General features: G+C 38.6%; 1 protein-coding gene across 16 annotated transcripts in view; it reads left to right on the forward strand.

Annotated features, from left to right (window-relative positions):
- CACNA2D3 (calcium voltage-gated channel auxiliary subunit alpha2delta 3) overlaps nt 1-22,538 on the forward strand; it is an 839,197-nt gene that overhangs the window by 692,178 nt on the left and 124,481 nt on the right. For all 16 annotated transcript variants that reach the window (XR_005582636.1, XR_005582637.1, XM_039480709.1 and 13 more), the window contains 9 exons: nt 2,356-2,427; nt 2,678-2,739; nt 4,141-4,208; nt 6,517-6,562; nt 6,719-6,816; nt 8,087-8,180; nt 10,728-10,823; nt 14,784-14,905; nt 15,270-15,350. Coding sequence is in view for 14 of the 16 variants with exons in the window: in XM_039480709.1 (XP_039336643.1) it covers nt 2,356-2,427; nt 2,678-2,739; nt 4,141-4,208; nt 6,517-6,562; nt 6,719-6,816; nt 8,087-8,180; nt 10,728-10,823; nt 14,784-14,905; nt 15,270-15,350 (739 nt within the window). In the remaining 2 variants the exon portion in view is untranslated. The remainder of the gene's footprint in view (nt 1-2,355; nt 2,428-2,677; nt 2,740-4,140; nt 4,209-6,516; nt 6,563-6,718; nt 6,817-8,086; nt 8,181-10,727; nt 10,824-14,783; nt 14,906-15,269; nt 15,351-22,538) is intronic.

Below are 22,538 nucleotides of genomic sequence, written 5' to 3' on the forward strand. Positions count from 1 at the left end.
TTATCTTACTGACACACTATTAGGAATAGGAATCCTTGCAGTATTTTTTTTTAATGAAGTTACTTCTTAAAATTCTTTTACTATAATTTGTAGTTGGACAAAGTGTGTGTGTGTGTATATATGTATGTATATATTTTTTGAAAAAAGTTTGAATGATGTTTTGAATGTCTATAGCCATCTGAGGCAGTACTTGCTTTATATACTCAGAGCAGAGATGACACTGCAGAAGAGTTGAGAAACCAGATTATAAATCCAAGAAATGTACTTTTAGAAAGCAAATAAAGAAAGACAAGTAAAATGCTAAATGTCATATGCAGACTTAATCATAAATGCTACTAGAGTTTTTGAGGCCCTGTTAGTAAATCCATGACTTGCCTGAGGTTTGTGGGAGGAATGGGTCCTAGATAACTGCAGACACCAAAAAGGGGGGGAAATGAAAAACATGTTAAAGATAAATGGAACAGTTCTTTAAATGTTAGAAAGTAGATTGTTAATTAAGACCAGCTCTCCAAGTCCAAAACCACAAAAGCTAAAATGGGAAAATATTTCCAGAATTGCCTATTATGTATTGTTAAAAAAAATCAACAGTAAAATATGCGCTTTATTTTATGCATGCCTCCAGCTAAAAATTATTCTTTTACACTCACTAACAGGAAAGTAAGACAGTTAACTCAAATCTAGACAGCCTAGAATTTCATTTAAAGAGCGCAAACATTGCAGTTTTTGATAGGTCAGCCATGCTCAACTTCTTTTCATGAAAATATAAACAGATATTTCACTGACAAGCTTTGGCAGGCCCTGCTCATTCTAACTAACCAGAAAAGCCTGCATAGCACCTTGATAGGGTCACATTTGCAAATTTTCATTGAAATCTGCCCTCATTGACTTATCTGTCATATGTGGCATGTGGTATTGGAGAAGGAAAGTGATGGACGTTGCTATAACACTAAGTACAACATTATTTCCAAATAGCAATGATTTAAGAGAGATTGAAATGCTCATTTCATAACACACTTCTGCATTTATTTATTTATTTTAGTGTCTTTATAGAACATATTTTAGTGTAAGAACTGATTTGCCAGATAAAATATAATACTATATCTGAAAATATGGTAGCTCATCCGCAGAGTGAGCATGAATGAATAAGTAATTAGTGGGAATCTGTAATGAGAATTATCTTTATGAAGTATTTAAAACAAATATTGTTATTGCTTACTAGACAAATATCCACAAACAGAACAAATTTTAATTTAAAATATATCATAAAGATACCTTCCCTAAGTTCTCTGTGCCTGTGCCATTAATTAAAAATACAGCAGGATAAGAAAGTATCAGGAGTTTCTAATCCTAAACCGGTAAATAAACAAATACCACTTCACCTTGAATCATCCCTTAGAATATGTGCCAACTATTTATGCTAAATTATCTGTTCAACCTTGTATTTAGGTGTAACACTGTTGAGTATCTTTCCTAGACCTGAAGAAGAGCTTTGTGTAGCTTGAAAGCTTGTCTCTTTCCAACAGAAATTGGTCCAATAAATTATATTACCTCACCCAACTTGTCTCTAATATCCTGGGATTGACGTGGCTACAACAACACTGCGTACAAATACAGAAAACACACCCAGGCAATACTCACATTACTCCCAAATAGCAGCTCTTATCATATTTCTCCCTTCCCAAAAACCTAGCTAGATAGCTCTAAAATATTGAACTTAGTGGCCTATTTCAAATAAACAGATGGGTAGTAAGTTACAAAGCTAAGGGCTCCTCAAAAAAGAATGTCTTGCCATTTGTTCCTCTCTTACACTGAGGGGGCTCCATGCCAAGCACCTTGAAACAGTAGATTTGGTACTTCAGGAAGGCATTCTTGGGCCATTTAGGACTTTACAGGTAAAAATCAATACTTTAAACTCCACACAGAATCTGTGAGGCAGCCAGTGCAGATCACAGATCACTGCTGTTGTGTGTTCCTGGTGAGACATTGCTTACCTAGTGGACTGTCCCATTCTGTACCAGTTTCAGTTTCTGGTTTGATTTAAGGTGTAGCCCAGTGTAGAGCACCAAATGGAAGTTGGAAGAAAAATGAAATAGCTGTAGTTCTTCTTTATTACTTTGCCATTGTATGGTTTGTTGACATAGCTGAATCACAGATTATTTCCCTCCTGCCTTATCATAACACCTCTAACAGACACACTTGTTGGAAGTGCAACAGTAATTTCTGAAAAATTGTGTTCTAACCATATGAAAACAAAGAACTGCTGTGACCAAATGAAAATATTTGGGAACTTTGGGATGTGAAAATTACTAAATACACACATGAAGGAAGTGACAAAAATGTTTTTTCTCATTTCAGCTTCGAAATGCAATGGTGAATCGGAAAACAGGGAAATTTTCTATGGAGGTGAAGAAGACAGTGGACAAAGGGGTACAATGTATAAAATGTTCTTCCTGCTAAATGTAAAGCAAATAGATGTTTAAATGATCCTTGAAGATTATTTGGAATATATATGTTTCACTAAGATTATTTTTCTCTTGCCTTTGATAATCCTGAGCCACTCATGTACCTTTTATGTCATTATTAATCTTATCGCCAACTAACCATTTACTCTTTTACAAATTTCTCATAGCAAACTAACCTTGTTTTCTTTTCTCTGACTTTCTTGTTCTGAATCTAGAAACGGGTATTGGTGATGACAAATGACTACTATTATACAGACATCAGGGGTACTCCTTTCAGGTAGAGCCGACCATAAGAATTGGACATTTAATCAGACTTATTGTACTTGCATTTGTACAAAGCTTGTGAGTTTGTTAAAAGAGCATCAGCAGGAGCTCACAATAAAATATTCTTGGACAATGCTGAAAATAGCAAAGAAAAGAGGCTTTCCAGCATTCCTTTCACCTTTTCCAGGGATGGAAAGTTTGTGCAAGCTCACATAGGCAAACTCACTGTGTTTGTCATGGCTTACGTTTCATTAAAAAAATATTCAGTTGAGGTTTACATTGAACAAGAGGTTTTTGCAAGTACTCAGAGAGCTATAAATACTATAATCCATTTAATTAACTACATATTGAGCCCTATTTTGATTTTTTTTCCACAACAAAAATGCAATATAAATGGAGGTAGTATTTCACTTCCAACTTGAGGTTTTTATATTTTGTTTCCCTGAACTATCTTCAGTGTATTTGTACAACTAAAACTGAATAAGTCAGCCATATTATTTTGGCATGGCTTTTAACAAAAATGGCAAGAAATCGCTAACTGAATGCCCAAAATTGATTTAGAAATAATCTGTTAATAAAAGTATATTTATGGTAGCCTATGTTCAAAGAAGGAAGCTGATAATTGCAGAACTCTACTGAAATATTCGTGAGAGCCTGGCCACCCTCTTAGCACATATGACTGTCAGAAAGTATCCTACATTGCAGCTGCATGAGTTCACTAGAAAGTGGGAGGCACTTTTAGGGTCGCCTCCCATGCACCTCATCACTCCTGAGCAACCCAGTGATAGATTTCCTTAAAAACAAACAAACAAACAAACAAACAGATTCCTTAATTTTTGAAAAACTTTAAGTGGAGCTAAATAAAGTCAATGAAAAAAATATATAAACAGGCAAAAAATGTGAGCAGCAGAAAAATTACATTAAGAATTTCTTCCTGATACCGGTATCATGTTCTAATATTTCTTTCCTTTCATCATTTCCATTGGCTCCCACACTTGGTAAAATTTCTCAATAGCTGAGTCTGATTTGTAAAGAGTTGTCATCTCCATTGTAAGCCTGTGTGGGCAAGTTCAGGATTTGGATGAGGAATGAGCATGCTGGGTGAATAGTTGTGTGCTTAGAGTGGCTTCTTTGTTAGTTTGCCAGAGAATGGATGGTTTGCTGCACCTCTAAGCACACATAAATACAACCAATTGTTGCTGGCATCAAACCCCACATGACCTCCATATTCTATGATTCTATGGCATTCAAAGTAGCTAGTTGAACAATAAATATAATAGTGGGGTTTTGGAAACAAACTGTTTTTTAAAATGTGCATAGTACATGAACTGGAATTGTTAGCAAGGCAAAATAGCTCTGTCTCTGCTGTTGTTTGTGCCACAGATTTCAAGGTCTGCTTTATTTCTCTGCACAGTTTAGGTGTGGCTCTCTCTAGAGGACATGGCAAATATTTCTTCAGAGGGAACGTAACTATAGAAGAAGGTAAGATACCATCTACCCTCTCGTGATGCTTACGCAATAGTTTTATTGTTGATCTTTAGTGGGCCTAAAGCTTGTGCATCTCTCACATGATTTCTCTGCAGATTCCCTAGCAGGATTAGATCATTTCTGATATTATTGACATTTAAGCATTTTAATATGACATGTAATCAGAATGTGCTTATGAATCTTCTTTTCTGGAAACCTCCCATGCTGAAGAATCACTCAAAGGCTTGTATTTGCTGTTAATAATCCTTATAGGTAATAAAGGGAGATATACTGATCTCCTAGAACTGGAAGGGACCTTGAAAGGTCATTGAGTCCAGCCCCCTGCCTTTGCTAGCAGGACTAATTTTTGCCCCAGATCCCTAAGTGGCCCCCTCAAGGATTGAACTCACAACCCTGGGTTTAGCAGGCCAGTGCTCAAACCACTGAGCTATCCCTCCCCCCTTCATGCTAATTTCTGAATCAGTATATTGGATACATTTAAAGTAGTATTTTGCTATGCCCAGACTACAGTGTAGTAAGCCTTATCACCACCAAATTTAGAATAAGTCTATGTTAATCAACTTAGAACTAGGTCTAGAGCTGAGTGCTTTTGATTTTGATATATTGTTTGCTTTTTATTAGCAAAACTAAAAGAAAAAAAAACACTTTCTTCCTTCTGGAGCTTTAATATTTGGTAAATTCATTGGTGAAATGGATGAAAGAATTAAAATGGTGATCAAAGAGCTTACCTAGAAGGAGAGATTGGGTGAGAAGAGGCAGCTGTGGGGGGATGAGGTCAGGCATGGAAGTGTGTGGACTTGCACCTATATGGAATACAGTGTGAGAGGATCTTAGGGAAGGGAAATCAGGAAAATGAAAAATCAGCAATAATGGAGGAGCTAGGTAGGCAGGAGGATCCTCAGGAGCAGGTAGGTGGCTACCAACATATAATGGCTGTAACTGTATGCTGGCCGTTCACAGTGGAGGAGTCTTGTGCTGGTAGAGTGAGGAGAGAAGTTGTAGAGGTAGCTCCAAATAATCAGCGTTGTGTGGAAAAAAAAGGTTAAAAAAGGAAAGCCTGCTGCTTGTCCCTAAGGCTTGAGGAAAAACACCAAAAAGATCTGGGTTCAATTCCCAGCTCTGCTCGTAGACTTTTTCTGAGACCCGCAGACAAGTCAGTTCATGTTTGTGGATCTTAGTTCCCTACCTCACAGAGTTGTTGTGAGGGACTCAGATACTATATAAGTACCTAGAAAGAAAGGTAGCATGTTCTTTCTTTCTTTCTTTCTTGTAGTGTGAGCTCTTCAGGCAGTGACTGTTCCTACTTCTCTTTCTAGAAAATGTCTGATGCTACCATCAACATAATACACAGTAATAATAAATTATTGCCTAAATGTAGAAAACTTGGACCTTAAGTTGGACCTGCAGAGCATATGTGCTCACATGTAATTGCATTCATAAACCCCACATTTATGCCCATGATTACTTATGTACTTACATCTTCATAGGTAAAACTCAGAGTCCACATTATGAAAATTTAGCCCATTTGGCTTTATCCCATGAGACCGACATGCCTACATTTACTGATATGAGATTAAGAATTTTCAAATTCCCAGAGTTCAAATTTATGGTTCTATATAACTAATAATACAGTACTGATTTACAGGCATCTCCATGAAGTGTTAATACAATAGACCCCTTCTAGACTATTCAGTACAGGGGCGGCTCTAGGTATTTTGCTGCCCCAAGCACGGCAGGCAGGCTGCCTTCGGTGGCTTGCCTGCGGGAGGTCCCCGGTCCCGCGGATTCGGCAGCACGCCTGCTTGGCGTGCTGGTTCCTGGAGCCGCCCCGATTCTGTAAACTCCTATTTATGTTCATGAGATCATAGCATCCTTTTGTTTAAAAAAAATACTATCATTTCTGGAAAAAAAAGGTCTTCCTTGCAACTCTAGATTATGATACAACATAAAGGGTGTTTATTAAAATAACAAGAGCGTTGGAATTCAAAGTTGTCTGGTATTTTACCTTAATGCAGCTCTTTTTGCTCAGATCTTCTTCGGATCACCAGACATATCATATAAGCTTAAATATCTGTGCACAAACAAATTATTTTATTCCTGGCATTTCATCCTTAACGCTCATTTACTTGGCTCTTGCCACTTTGTCAGACCCTGAAGTGTATGTGAACATAGTTTACTGTGATTTATTATGCTGTGGTAATAATACTCCTTCCAAGAAGGAAGAGTGTATGCTCTGAAGTATATGTAAATACCCATCTGTTACCTAGACTGCTCCCTATATAACATATTATTCCTGTTTCAGGTTTGCATGATTTAGAACACCCTGATGTATCTTTGGCAGATGAATGGTAAGTCTTAAACAAAGCATGAAATTGGTGCCTGTTACCCTTCTTTGTTTAATATTGTTTGTGCTTACTGTGCCCAACTCTTCACATTCAAAGACAAAGAGAGATCATGCTTATAAATATTTACATTGTAGTATTTTGGCAACATTATGTTCTCAGGTCATATTGCAACACTGACGTACATCCTGAACACCATCAAATGGCTCAGCTAGAAGCTATTAAACTCTACCTCACAGGAAAAGAGCCATTGCTTCAATGTGAGTATATTAAATATTTTTATACTAATAAATTTCATAAATGTTCCCTTATCTAAACAATGATTGTATTTAAACTTTACATAATAAAATGCTAATTAGTTGAATTGCTAATTTGGTTGGACAGGTATGATTAAGTGACATCATCTTGCAAATTCCATATTTACTTGAGAGCATAAGACAATCTATTGGTGTAGTACTTACATGTACTGATACCAAGATATTTTACCATATATAGTATTGACAAACCAAACACTGGATTTCCAGTTCACACTAGGCAGCCATGCTATCTTGTGTCATGGTTTCCTCAGATCTTATTAATTAAGGATGGTGGGGCTGAGACAGTACTTGGATAAGACTTCTAGAGAAAACACCACATGCTTCAGGAAGTGATGATGGTGAACTTTGAGGGAGGTGGCACTCTTCCTGAAGAGTTAGAAGAGCACCAATACTCCAGTTCTGTAGAAGAGCCAGGTTGTCCTTTAGATGAAATGTAAACCTGAGACCTGGAACTCTCATGATCATTGATCAACACACACAGTAAAATGACACAGAGATGGATTTAAGTAGCAGGCGGCAACTTTATTAATTTAATATTGGGGAAGGATTCTCTCTGCCCTGTTTCCTTTGTTCCTGGCATTTAAGTGGGTCCAACGAAAAGTTACAGGAATCCTGCCATAAAACTCATAACTCCCTCTCCCGGGCAAGGGGGACAGAAGGTACCAACTGAGGACCTTGGTCTGCAAAGATTCAGGTCTCCCCTTTTTCCATAGGCCCACGGTCCACCAATGAAATCCCATGAGTTTTTCTTCTGGGAGCTGATCCTTTTGTTTGATTTGGGTGGGTCATTGTAATATACCTGAAAGCTTGTTTTGCAAGAGATTGAGCATTAATCTGGGGTACTGCATAATACCAGCATGAGAAATTGCATTGTTTTACCTAACCTCTCAAGTCACTTCAAATGGATAAGGTATTCCTCACTTCCTAATCTAACATTGCTGCTGGTGTCATTGTAAAGGCTGCCAGTTTCACAGAAGCAAAAAGCATGAGGGAAAATTTTGGTGGTGGTTGACGTGAAGTAATTTACACCTTTACGTATTTAGCTTGTAATTCTGTGAAGAGCCCATATGCTTAAAGTAGATGAAATATAGATTGAATATAAATAATTAATACTATTTCTGTGTGGTTCACCTAATAAAATATTTTGATTTGACTCTTTCTTTCACCACACATATAATCTATTTTTTGCTGTTGATTTAATACATGTTCATAGGTGATAAAGAATTGATACAAGAAGTTCTGTTTGATGCAGTGGTGAGTGCACCAATAGAAGCTTATTGGACCAGTCTAGCACTAAATAAATCAGAGTAAGTAAATAAATACATATGCACATTTTAGTATAATAAAGAAGTATACACCGAGACATATAGTGAAATATGATTATGGAATATGATTGAAAAACACCTTAACAATTTAAGAACCTTTTACCCAGATACTGTGTAGATGGGTGCATTGTACATACCTATGTAGTAGGGCTAATCAGATGATGAAAAATTGTGGGCAATTATTTGTTCATCTTCAAAAGAAAATTTTGAATCAACTTTGGGAGTTCATTTTCTTCAAGCATTTGAGAGCTTGAACTTCATTAAAGTGAGTGAAAAGCAAATGTAAAATATTTAAGCTTAAATATTCATTTAAGGCCAATTTGCAACAGATTAGGCACTTTTAAAATTTGCAGTTTGTGCCGTTTTGGTTAGTTTTTGAGATTATACAATCTTTAACAATACAGAATAACATATGAAACTAACAAACAATGTAGGAATTGAAAATACAACACCGTATTTGGAATTATTCTCTGAGAAATTAATGAAACATTTCTAAAAACGAATATATCTGTGAAATTTGTAATTTGTTTGAGAGCAGGTTATGTACATAAAACAGTTAAATTAATAACATAAATTATTCATTTCACATTCACTCAGACTTTCTAGACATGAGTCTTGGATATGAAAGCATATAGATTTTAAAATTTTCCAAAACTAGATTGGAACTAAATGCTCTACTGTACAGTAGATTAGCTATTCCTTTATTTGAGCTTTTACACTACATATGATACACTTAAGCTATAGTATTATGCAGAGAAATGTGATATATATTGGAAAAATAGGTAATTTGATTAGCAAAGCCTATGTGAGCTATCATTGTAGAAAGGGAATTCTGGAGACTATCCAGATGAGATTTGATTAAGTTTGTACAATTTTCTGTGTTGTATGAAAAGGCCTGTTATTGTAAAGCCACATATAATACAGTGAGGTAATTAGTTGAGGTTGGTTTATAATTACTAGGATTGTGATTTTTCCGTCTCCGTTTTTAGGAAGCTGGGTGAAAAGAGAAAATATGGAAATACAAGTTTTGTTCTGTTTAAGTCAAATGTTAAAAAAAAAGATCAAAAGTTAGTTTTAAAATACACAACAAAAATCCAGCCTGAAAAAGTGTTTTAATTATTCTACCTATAAAATTAATTGTGCTTATATTGTGCACTGAACTGATAACCAACTGGGGTTAGCCAGTCTACTCTTAAGAGATAAGAAATTATTTCCTATGACTGCCACTTGTGTTAATATACCCTAAGCTTTGAGGGTGAAATTCGCACAGCAGAATAAGGTCTTTTGAATCCTCCAATAAAGTGGAACTACAGCTATTCCATTTCATGCGTGGAAGGCAACTTCAGAGGGTGTGTACAGGGAGACTCTTATACTCCTTTTATATCCTCTCTGCCACTATAGACACAGTTCATTGTGGAGGAATAGGGGATTGGAGACTGGCAGTGGAAGGGCCAAAGATATAATTGGTTTTGTGATAATGTGACTCTAGTGGCTACAAATCCTCAGAGATGATCATAGAACTGGAGAGGTCATCTAGTCCAGTCCCCTGCGCTCATGTCAGGACTAAGTATTATCTAGACCATCCAGGATAAGTGTTTGTTTTACCTGTTCATAAAAATCTCCAATGACTGAGATTCCACAATCTCCCTAGGCAATTTATACCAGTGCTTAACCACTCTGACAGCAAGGAAGTTTTTCTTAATGTCCAACCTAAACCACCCTTGCTGCAATGTAAGCCTATGGCTTCTTGTCCTAACCTCAGAGGTTAAGGAGAATAATTTTTCTGCCTCCTCCTTGTAGCAGCCTCTTATATACTTGAAAACTGGGATCCCACTGGATATGCCCTTCCAGCTTGACTGTGAGCCACTGATAAATATTCTCTGGGAATAGTTTTCCAACCAGTTATGCACCCACCTTATAGTAGCTCCATTAGGTTGTATTTCTAGTTTGTTTATGAGAAGATCATGCGAGACTGTATCGAAAGCCCAAAGAAAGCTATTAGATTGGTTTGACATGATTTGTTCTTGGCAAATCCATGCTGATTGTTACTTATCACTTTATTATCTTCTAGGTGTTTGCAAATTAATTGCTTAATTATTTGCTCCATTATCTTTCTGGATACTGAAGTTAAGCTGACTGATCTGTAACTCCCTTGGTTGTCCTTATGCCCCTTTTTTATAGTTGGGCACTATATTTGAGGTAGTGGGTGAGCAGGGTTTGTAGTCCCTATCCCAGCCTAGGACCAGGATGAGTGACCATAAGGAGCTATTTTGCTGGTTACCCACACCCTTTCTTCCCCCAGTCTTCATGTAATTCCACCGCACAAATCCATCTTGAAGAAACAGATTTCTTGCAGCGGCCAAATAACTTTTCAGACTATGCGCGTGTGTGTTTTATCTCAACAAAAATGAACATGTCTGTCAATAAATTTAAAAATAAGAGGAATGAGATCAAAAATGCTCTTTCACTAGCTCTATCTATTTACTGTTTAGAAATGTTTATCTTTGCTTGTGTGCTGCTCTATTTCAGAAATTCTGACAAGGGAGTGGAAGTTGCCTTTCTTGGAACCCGGACAGGTCTATCTCGTATCAACCTGTTTGTGGGACCAGAGCAACTTACTAATCGGTAAGTCACATGACTGTGCTGAAGGAGCAGGTGGGAAGGCAAGACATTTTTTAGGAGATATGCTCTTTTTTTCTTCCCCAAAGTTTCACACTGGCAAAGCTAAATGCATAGAATAAACAAGAACAGTTCTTGTAGTCTTCTTTAGATTTTTCTGTAACTTTTGGAACTAGTTGGTGATATTTTTCACCTGCGTATCGGCTATAATAGGGGCCTTTTTTTAGTCCATATATTTGCTTTTTTTCTACCCTCCTGGAATTAGACTCATATCCTGATTATTCAGTGCAAAACTAAGAAGATATTGGAGCTGCAGAAGATGGGGGACATTATGCAATTTTTTCTTAAGCCCATCCCAAAACAAATGTCTTTAGGTGTTTCCAGCAGTTATTCATCCCAGTTGTGGAATTCCCTCAACTGAAGGTCCCTCAACTGAATATCAGTGTGCTGATATTGCTAAATCAAAACTTTAATTTTACTTATTCTGTAATGCCTTTGGCTCACAAAATGGTAAATATGCATTATGTCATTTGTAACATATGCAAGGATACTTCAGTTTGAAGGGTTATATATAGGTTGAGCACTGTCTCATATCTCAGTCTACCATGAGATACTTGGACAGAGGATTACTTTGGCTTCAAAGTATAATCTATGCCATTCAAGTATTTTATAATATTAAATTTGGAAGAGAAAAAAAGCCATGCAAAAATATGTTTTAAAATGTAATCACAATGCTCATTTTAAAATTCCTTCATCCTGAATATTGCACAGCGTAGAAAGGAAAATAATTCTCCATCAGTTATATTAAGCTTAGATAATATAGACAATAGGATCATGTTGAATATTATGGGAAATGGTTTATCTCTATATATTGGACTTTTTTCTAAACAAGTTAGTGTCAGTGTGATTGTTTTATACTTTGAGTAAGGGCAAAACTTAGTAAGTATGAGTAATATGAATATTTGGGATTGTTGTTTGGTGTTGTTTAGAGATTAGTGCGGGGGTGTCAGAGTCAGGAAATGTTCGTTCCATGCCCATCTTTGCCTTGGCTTGCTGCATGATTTTAGGAAAGATACTTACACCCTGTGTGCATCAGTTTTCCATCTGTTTAAAATGAGGAAATATAATATACCCCCATTGGGATTCTCCGATGAAAGCTGCCATAAATGGGTCCAACACATATTAAAGTCAATGGGAGTCCTTCCATTTACCTAGTGTAGGTTGGATCAGGTCCCAAGGCCCAAATTCATAAAGGGACTTAGGGTGTTGCAATACTGAGGTTGCAGCCCCTAACTTTTAGTTGCCTAGTCACCTAGTGGAATCCACAGACCCTAGGTTAGGTACCCAGGCTTCCTATATAATGAATGGGGAGTGTTAGTCACCTAACAATGGGCAGTACCAAAGCTGGCACAGTAGGCAGGGAGCTGCCTTAAATATCCAATATCACATGCCAAGAAGAGGGGTAAGTACTAAGCCATGCCCCTCTCAAGGAGTTAGGTGCTACATCTGGGCGGAGGAAGGTGCCTATCTCTGCTTGGGATCCATACCCATAAACCCTTTCCCAGAGTCAGGCACCTAAGATGTTTCTTGCAAGAATGGTGGCAGCAAACCCAAACTGTTTCCAAAATGGCCTGGTGAAGGAAGAGGTGAAGAGGAAAGGCAGCATCTTCTCATATAATATTTAGCTCACTGGACTTTGGGGTATTCTGGTGTGGGTCTCTCTCAATCTCTCCTCTCTGCACTGGGCCAGAAAGTGAGTGAGTGTCTCTATAGTCCAGTTGTTGGGTTTCCCACCTCTGAGGTGAGTGGCCTATGTTCAAATTCCTGCTCCTTATCAGGGGTCTTCCATGTCCTGGGTGAGTTCCCTACCAACTGGGCTAGTGCTTATAAAGGAGTTCTCTTTCCATCCCTGTCTGTTTTGTGTGTAGTTAGGTGTGCTCTGAGCATACCTACTGGATTGGTCTCTCGAGGCAAGCAAAGTGGGACAATGTGTAGTTTCACCTGATTTGAGGATCTTTGCTGGACCTTGGGCATAAGTTAGGCACTGGCCAGAACTGAGGCAATAGTGCACATAACCATAGGCAGAAATGTCCCTCAAGGACTTAAACTGTGGAAATTTAGGTCCTAAGGGATTTTAAGCATCTCCAGGGCTAGGCAGCAGCTTAGTAGGTATTTTGAGTATCTCAGCATCACCTAAATGTTGGACTTGGGCCTCTAAAGGAGGAGTTGGCACCTAAGTCATTTTGGGGATCTGAGCATAAGTGCAAAGGTGTTATAGCAACATGTTAGTACTATTTATACCATGCACATATGAGAGAGAGATAAAAATTCAGACAGTAACTTGAAAGGTTAGCTGTTCACAATAGATTTATTCCCACAGTTAGCATGAGACAGAAGTTGGTGTTTTAGGGTTTGGATATCATAAAGTAAAACCACACAGAATTATCTATTATAAGTCAATTTTCTGCTATCTACTCACATATTTCTATTCTAATCCTGTACAATAACCACAATGACAAAAAAAACCCCTCAAGCCGTCACTTTGACATATATTTTTATTTACTTAGAGTCCAGTCCTGTTCCCTCTGAAGTCCATGGCAAAACTCCTATTGACTTCAGCAGCAGCAGGAAAATGCCCTTAATTTTTACCCATTTGAATACATGTCATATTATTAGCAAATCATATTGACAGTATAACTGTTTTTTATGCTCCATCCAGCATCTGCAGTCAATACATCAATCCTTTTAAGAGAGCCAATAATATTTAATGTAATTCTGGGAAAATCAACATTAGAGCAATGTTCAGCATTGTGTAGGAAGAGATACTTGTCTTCTCTTATAGTTAAATATTCCTCACCATTAAACTGCAAAGACAACAGTGAAAATGAATTAAAAAGCTGAATCATTGGTGTGTGAAAAGGTTTTAAGAAAGAAGGTATTCATTTTGACCTCCCTAATACATCTTTACCCAGGATTTGTCTTTAAGGACCTATTTCTATGGCATTGCAATATGCAAGTGCAAATATGTGCGGAACATACTGATTTCAGTGCCAGAAAATGTTACGCAGCAATTTTTGGAAGTATGTGTTTCTTAAAATGAAGCTCTCTGAAATAAACGTTCTCTAGTTAGTGTAGCTTATTGCAAGAGGCTCTGTGTATTGCAAATGTCAGGTAAACATGTATGTGTTTTGTGCAAGGTAATCTGGTACTTATACTTATGATAACTAAGGATTTCTGCATGGTATTAATCTGAATACACAATATTGTTGTTGGGTGAAAGATTTGTGAGCTGGAACCAGTGGCCTTGCAGCTTGTACTGCTATTGTCCTCATCCAGCACACTGGAAGCAATGAGCATGGAGAAGACAGTTTCATTTTTTCTCATATGACCCCTCCTTTCTACCTCAGGCACTTTTCCCTGACATCCTTTTTTGGGGAAGAATATAGCCAAGTTCATTGTTCACCCCTCCCACTATGTCTTCTTGGGAAGAACAGTTATTAATCATGTTGGCCTAACTCAAGACTTGAACTTGGATTGCTTGAAACAGTTGCCCTCACTTGTTACAACATCTCTTCCACCACACACAGCTAGTTTAAAAAGTAAAACATTATTTGAACAAGTTGCTAGAAAGAAAGGCATCTTTTTTAATTTCTACAGTAATATAATTTTCCAGAGTACTACTTGACTTTGGTTGAGTTTTTTACCCCTTTTCCCACCCTTCTTAGCTTGTACATAGCAGGGTTGCTAAGAAATTTGTTGTCTGAGAAGATACTGCAAATATATCAAGAAATATTCAGTGATATATTAAACTCTTTTACTGCACAAATGATATAGAAAAGAACCCAAAAGAGGAGTCCATTTTCTTTCCCAAAGACTAAGATGCTGTTTTGTTTTGACTTTCAAGTTTGAAATGTTTTTGTGATATACAAAAAGCAGCAAATATTTTCTTCTTTCTCCTGTTTCAAGAGACTTCCTGACAGCTGAAGACAAAGAGAATATTTTTAATGCTGATCATTTTCCACTCTGGTACAGAAGAGCCGCCGAGCAGATACCAGGCAGCTTTGTCTATTCAATCCCATTTAGTACAGGTCTGTAATTTTGTCATATTTAAATACTGAAGCATGCATAACATTGGGAAGATTCCACATACGTTGTTGTATTCAGAAGAGGGCATTGAACTGAGTTTCATCTTCTGAAATCTGCACTGACATTTTCACCAAGTTCACAAATCCTGTAATCAGGCATTGTGGGGAAACTTGAAGTGTCACTCCCTGTGCTGTACCTGTTTTGTGGATAAATAGAGGCTGTAATTGAATGTCAAATCAGCACTTTTCCTGAGCATTAAATTCATACGAATATTTGATAATTTTTTCAAACTAAAAATCTACAGCTGAACTTGCTTACACTGCAGTATGTTTGGATTTTAATAGCTTTTTTTTTTACACCTTGTAGAAACAGCAAACAAAAGCAATGTGGTGACAGCTAGTACTGCCATTCAACTTTTAGATGACAGAAAATCTCCAGTGGTTGCAGGTAAAATTGTTTGTTTATTCCTATATGAAAGCAGTGTGTGAATTCCTTACTTTTTCAGACTGTTCTGACTTAGTGGAAATTTCATTCAGAAAGAACAATTGGAAAGAAAATATCTCAAGTGAAATTGAATGCCCTAAAGCCTAGGTCTTTGCAGGCCTCCTCTCCCTAAGAGCCTGAGTCTGTGTCCGTTGGGCACCCAAGTCCCCACTGTAAACTGCTGGGTTGGCATAGCAGTAATAACACAGCAGTAATCAGCAAAGATTTTTCAGTACTTATAGGAGCAAATCTTCACAATTATAAACCAGAATGAGTTTTCTTAAGCAAAACAAATGTAACAAAAATCTCTCAGGTATAATAGGATTCATCACATTCTTCAGAATTTGGAAAACACTCCCAATAGTGCGAGACTTAAGGAACGCGATCTATTCAGTTTATCAAAGAGAAGGTTAAGGAGTGACTTGATCACTATCTAGAAGTACCGACACGGGGGAAATTTGGTAATAGAGGACTCGTCAGTCTACCAAACAAAGGTCTAACAAGATCAAATGGCTGAAAGCTGAAGTCAGACCAATTCAGACTAGAAATAAGGCACCAATTTTTAACAGTGAGGGTAATTAACTATTGGAAAAACTTACCAAGGGTTGTCATGGATTGGTCCATTCCTGGAAATTTTAAAATCAAGTTTGGATGTTTTTCTTTTGAAAGATAAGCTTTAGTTCAACCACAGCTATTGGAAGTGAAGCAGGAATTAATTCAGGTCCTATGGCTGAAGTTATGCTGGAGGTCAGAATAGGTGACCATCATAATGATTCCTTTGGTCCTTAAAGTCTGTGAATATAGGTGAGGAACTCTGCCTCCCCACAAGCATTCTCCTACCCCTACAGGCCCTTACCTCACCTCAGGTGATTTTCAGTTGTCTCTTATTTGGTTTGAGTTCAAATTAATTTAAAAATTGGTTCTTTCGGAAATTTTTCTCCAGTATCTGAAAATTTTCAGAAGTCTTTAAATAACAGATGTCTGGTATATTACAATATCAGAGGGTAGCCGTGTTAGTCTGGATCTGTAAAAAGTGACAAAGAGTTCTGTGGCACCTTATAGACTAACAGACGTATTGGAGCATAAGCTTTCGTGGGTGAATACCCACTTGGTCAGACACTGTATGTTACAGTTCACACGTTCAATATAGTTAAACCTCATTGCCAGCCACCTTCAAATCCACAGTTCAAGAAATTAGGTTGTAAGTAAGCAAAGTTATCAACAATTGTTTTTTCCTGTCTTTACCATAATAGTAATAATTTTCCTTTTCTCAAATGGCCACTGCTTCCCATCATTTACAAAAGATCTGATACTACCCAATGGGATGGATACTACTAATACACTCAATAAAGGTGACCACTATTTTACTAACTGAGGAGGTGTTCCTTGTAAAGATGGCTACCATTTCCAATAACTGAAAGCACAGGCTGCCTCCTAGAATCTGATCCCCATTTCAATAGAGCACTTCTGCTGCTATATTTCTCAACCTTCAAATCTGCCAGTGTGGGACAGCAAAGTGTGTGGAAAATTGATGGAAATTGGAACACCTGTACTTTGTTGTATGTTGCACCATTATTACCAGCTTCAGTGGTTTTCCACTATAAATCCTGTTTTAACAATATTTTCACGCTATCAATTAAATACATCAACTCCTTTTAAAAAAAAAAAAAGAAAACAGGAATTCTAAGTCCACTATGTGAGTCATTAGCAGCATTTGAATCCAGCTCCTTCATATCCCAAGCCCAAGCCTTTATTAGAAGTAACTTCTGATTTTGTGTGGAGCAGCTTTTAAAGGGGAAAGCAACACTCATTTTGCCAGTGAGCAACACAGCACTAGAGTGGTGAGAATCAGGACTACAAGATTTTATTCCCATCTTTGGAAGAGGAGTGTGATCTAGTGGTTACAACCAATGTGTACCCAAGCATGTAGATTTGGCAGATTCTTTCTGAGAGGCGATGTGGCTGAGTTGAGAGGTTGGAGTTGTCATATTAAGGATCTAGACTCTGTTCCCAGCTCTGCTAGAAGTGACTTACACATACTTTTGATTACCTCCTTTGTAAAATGGAATGGCTGGTATTTGACTGCCTTCTAAGGAAGGGGTATAAGTCATTAAGTGCATGAAGTGCACACAAATATAAACATCAATGTTTTTAAGAACTGAGATTTTAATTTTTGATGGGGATCTCTTCTTTCTCTCCCCACCAACTGGGAGTCTGATTCAACGGCTATGCAGTATATTTGAGAACTATACTTCTTATGTCAAAGTGAGGTTGCCCCTTGGCAAGATGGTCACCTTTTGGTTCTTGTTTCCAATGGAACTGAAGAAATACATTGCTCCGGGGAAGAGGGCTGCTGTCTATGCTTCGAACCTCATCTCAGTCAAAGAGCAGCATCTGGGGTTCCCAGGTGAGGGAAATTTTGAGATCCAGTGTTAGGGTGCTTCTTGGCCTCTGCTTTATACTCTGCAGCTTTCATGGAGGCTCCTCCACCCTGAGGAATTGAGGTTGGCCCGGTGGAGCAGATGTGGCCATACACAAGCCGACCTCGCCACAGGAATGCAGGAACCATTGAGCTGGAGAGGGTAGAAATAAAACTAATTTCCCTCTACTTCACACACACACACACACACACACACACACACACACACACACACACACACACACACACACACACACACACACACACACACTTATCCTACCCTGCCCCTCCCTACCCCTTTGGCTCTCTTTCCTATTCCACTGGAGGGAAAGTTGGGGGGCATCCCTACCTACCCCAAACCACCCTATATTTATCATATTAAGGTAACTCAGAAAATTCCATAAACAAACAAACAAATAGTTTAAATGGGATTCAGTCTGGTTAAATGAGTCTTATCCCCAGCACACAATCCCTGAATAGTAAGGATAGGCCAAATAATGGGACACCTATCAACTATTCTCTAAAGCTGAGCATATCCCCACTGATAAAAGATTCCACAGGGTCACAGGAAAAGTGCCCTTCTTCCCCCGTTGATGAGAAGATACACAATTCATTGTTCTCCCTCACAGCATAACAGAAAATCTTAATTATAATCTCATCATTCTCTTATAAAAACATACAAGAACAATTAATTTGTGCAAAAATGTCAACCTGGATAATGGCTAATGTTGCTGCAGATATAATTAAGTTTTTTCGTTGTACTATGAGGGATACTGATGTGTTATGTATAACGTGTTCCTTTATTAGTTGGAGACATAATGAAGTTCCTTATGAAAGTACAAAGTCTATCTCCGTCAGTGCAAATTGGCCTAAGGGCTGCATTGGGTTTCAGAGGGTAGCTGGAATTTTGTTTCTCCCCCCTGGTTAGATTTAAATGAGGTTCTCCATTAATATTCATATTCTAATATATTTTGTTTATAAAAAAGACTTACTATTTTAGGGTATTCTGTGAATATAAATGTTCTTGTGTAGATTTATTTTCAGTCAATACCTCTGTGGTGAAGACAGTGATTTTACGCCAAAGGAGTATCTCAGTTGCCAGTGTGCTGTAATCCATTGATTTAATAGGAATAAGGAATATTTAATCCATAAAATAGAAAGTGTGGTTTTGGCAGAATTTAGATTTTAGATATAAATTCTTTTGAAAATATTACCGTAAATGACTTAGGAGCCCAAGTCCCATTTTCAAAAGTGACTTAGAACCTGACGTAGGACCAGATTTTTAAAGGTATTTAGGCATTGCTCTGCTCAACGCAGCAACACCATGCTGATTTAGGAGTCAAAGTCTCACTGAAAGTCAATGGGACTTAGGAACCTAAGTCACTTTTGAAAATGAAATGAAATGAAAACAGTCAGGAGTTGCAACACTGTCATAGCACTGCCCAAATGCCTTTACAAATCTGGACATTGGGCACTTAGGCGTTTAAGTCTGACAGGTGCTTTTGAACATATTACTTATAATCCTTTGTCTTGCTGAAAAGGGATTAAAGATGTTTAAGTGTGACATATTCCCAAAGCAAATCCTAAAGTGCAAGGAATGTCATGTTATAGGACACCTGTTAATTATGCCCTAAAGCAGAGGTGGGCAAACTGCGGTCCGTGGGACCGTTCTGCCCATCCCCTGAGCTCCTGGTCTGGGAGGCTAGCCCCCAGCCCCTCCCCTGCTGTTCCCCCTCCCCCGCAGCCTCAGTTCACTGTGCCGTGGGCGCAGTGCTCTGGGCAGCGGGGCTGCGAGCTCCCGGGGTAGTGCAGCTGCAGAGCCCGGCCTGATCTGTGCTGTGCGGTGCATGGCTGGCAGCCACCGGTGCTCCAGGCATCACGGTAAGCAGGCAGGGAGCGGGGGAGGGGGATTGAATAGAGGGCAGGGGAGTTCGGGGGGTTGTCAGGGAGCAAGGGGGGTGGATGGAGCAGGGGTCCCGGGGGGGCCATCAGGAATGAGAGGGATTGGATGAGGCAGCGGGGGGCGGTCAGGGTGGGGGTTCCGGGAGCAGTCAGGGGACAGGGAGAAGGGGGGGTGGATGGGGCAGGGGTCCCAGGGGACCAGTCAGGAAGGAGAGGAGTTGGTTGGATGGGGTGGTGGGGGGCAGTTAGGGGCAGGGAGTCTGGGGGTTTTCAGGGGACAGAGAGCAGGATGAGTGGATGGGGCAGGAGTCCTGGGGGGGCCATCAGAGGGCAAGAAGCAGGGGGGGGGCGGATAGGGGACGGAGGCCGGGCCATACCTGGCTGTTTGGCGAGGCACAGTCTCCTCTAACCGGCCCCCCGTACAATTTCTGAAACTCGATGCAGCCCTTAGGCCAAAAATTTTGCCTGCCCCTGCTCTATCCAATCCCCTCTGTTCTCTTTGTGTTTCTTTCTCTTTTTGTTTTCATCTTTTGTAGAAGGCCCCTTATCTATGCTAACTTATCTGGTTCCAAGCTAACAGAAATGCTTATTCAAATGGAGGAAGCATAATCCAATAATAATGTCAGGAGATCTTCAAAATCAATGAGTTTGTAGAGTTAGAATGGTTGGCAACACTGCCACATAGAATTTGACTACTGCTGCTGCTTTACCATCTGTCCCCTCTCTGTCAGTCCAAAGTGAGAATATATTTACTTGACTGGAGAAAATGCTGAGATGCTTTTTAAATTCCTCCCACTCCAACTAACAAACTATGACTTTATCAACTTAAATGGATGCAAATTTGAGTTAGGGGTGTAGGTATGTGTATTTATAAATATACAGGTATATTTATTGTGTTTGTGTACACTCTGAAAGCTTAATTTATTTGCTGCAGCGATATGGATAATAAGCCTGAAAAATATGTGTATGGTGTGTAGTTAAAATTCAGTTATGTTCAGAAGAGAGATGTCTTAGTGTTCCACAGTATGTTCCCTCAGTGATTTCTATATCGAATTTATATTTAAAAAGCATATTTTTTAAATTGCTAGTGCTGCAAGGTCAACCTATGGGTTTTTTTTGTTATTTTTATTCTAGCAAGATCAGGGTAATTTGGATGGGAATTTTGATTTTTGATGGCAACACTGCTGATTGGGAATGACGCAGTTTAGGACTGAGCTTCTCTTCTGCAGCTTGTGTGAATGGTAGCAACAATTTGATTTTATGGTGAATTAACACAAATTTGACTATTGTACTCTTGTATTATTCTCTGGTGTGGTTAAATTTCAAAGTGATTTGCAGCAGATTCTATATGTTGGCCCTTTGACAGAGGGTTGCCTTTAGGGTTTTTTGACATTTCAAAATGGAAAGCGGTGATAATGCAGTAACGGTTGCTCATAAGGAGGAAGAAGGCCCAGTCCCAGTCCTTGCTCTCCCTAAATACAAGGAAAAAGATCTAGTATCATTACTGGTGACCAACTCATCAAAGGGAGTCAAAATGGGGGAGGTGGTAGGAGGGATGAAGAAAGGGCCATCAGAGCTGAAACATTGCAGAGCATGCTCCTTTTCAAGGGTGTTTGGCACAGCTCCCACTCCACTGGCCATCTCCCTAGGGACACTGAAGGAATTCTGATTTGCTCTCTTCATTCACCCCCCACCCCTGTATACAGGTTGTGGTCCAAATGTAACAGTATAGACTAGTCTTTACATTATATAGCACCTTTCATTCTGAATGGTCCCCAAACACTTCACAACTGATACGCAAAACTGCACTACTGAAATCTAGCCACATTTGGGATGGAGGACAGCCGTTAACAGATACACATCACACTGCACAACAATGATGGGGGAGAATTTTGATCAAGAACATTAAGGCAAATTTCTGACTTACAAAAGTAGTCGAGGGATCTTTAGTGCCACCACAGACAAGACAGTGCCTTGGATTTTAAAGCATCAGCCAAAACACCCATAAGCAAGCAGTAAACTGCATGGTGCTCAGTGCGTCTGTCTCAGAAAGATGAAGGACTGAGCAGAGCTGGCCAGAATCTTGAGGCATGTCAAACCCAAGGCTTAGTCTATTCTCCATCCTCTTAGGCTTTTGGGATACAAGTAGAGAAATGCTCTTATTTTCCCTTTACTGTGTGAGATCAGGTACATTCTAAAATCTCTCAACTAATTTACAAACCTATCTAGTCCTATTTGCTTTGGAGAGAGGAGTATGAGAATCAACATAAACAAAGGGACTGTTAAATATGTCTGCACGTCTGATGTTGCAGGATGCAAAAGCAACATGATACCTTGCTAATATGAGACATTTTAAATATTAGGAATGATTGTTGAGTATCTCTGTATTGCATCTTAATAAATACTAATGCTGTCATTTGAAGAAGAGCTTTCTAAGTGAGTTTAAATAGTAAATATATAAAAAAAGATGATGCTGCTTTGAAAATCTAGTCTGAATGCCATTACCATGTTCATTTCAGAATGCAAAGGTTACAGCAGAAGAATAGTTTATAGTTATTAGATTAACTGACTTTTAAGTACAACAGGATTTCCCCCGCCTCCCCCGCCCCTTCAGTAACTGAGGGCTCCTTGTCTGTTCCAATAAAAGTAGAAAGCACTAGTGCCACCTATTGGTGAACATGTGGAATTGCATAAATCTTGTTAATTTGCATACCACTAAAGTGCAGTGAGGTCCAGAAGGAGGGTTTAATGGGACAAATAGCTAGTCACTTTGTTCTGTTGTTTAATTTGATTATTTCCTGTTGAGATATAATTTTTAAATAGAAACTCTT

The sequence above is a fragment of the Mauremys reevesii genome, linkage group 7 (genome assembly GCF_016161935.1).
Source record: "Mauremys reevesii isolate NIE-2019 linkage group 7, ASM1616193v1, whole genome shotgun sequence".
Classification (NCBI taxonomy): Eukaryota; Metazoa; Chordata; order Testudines; family Geoemydidae; genus Mauremys; species Mauremys reevesii.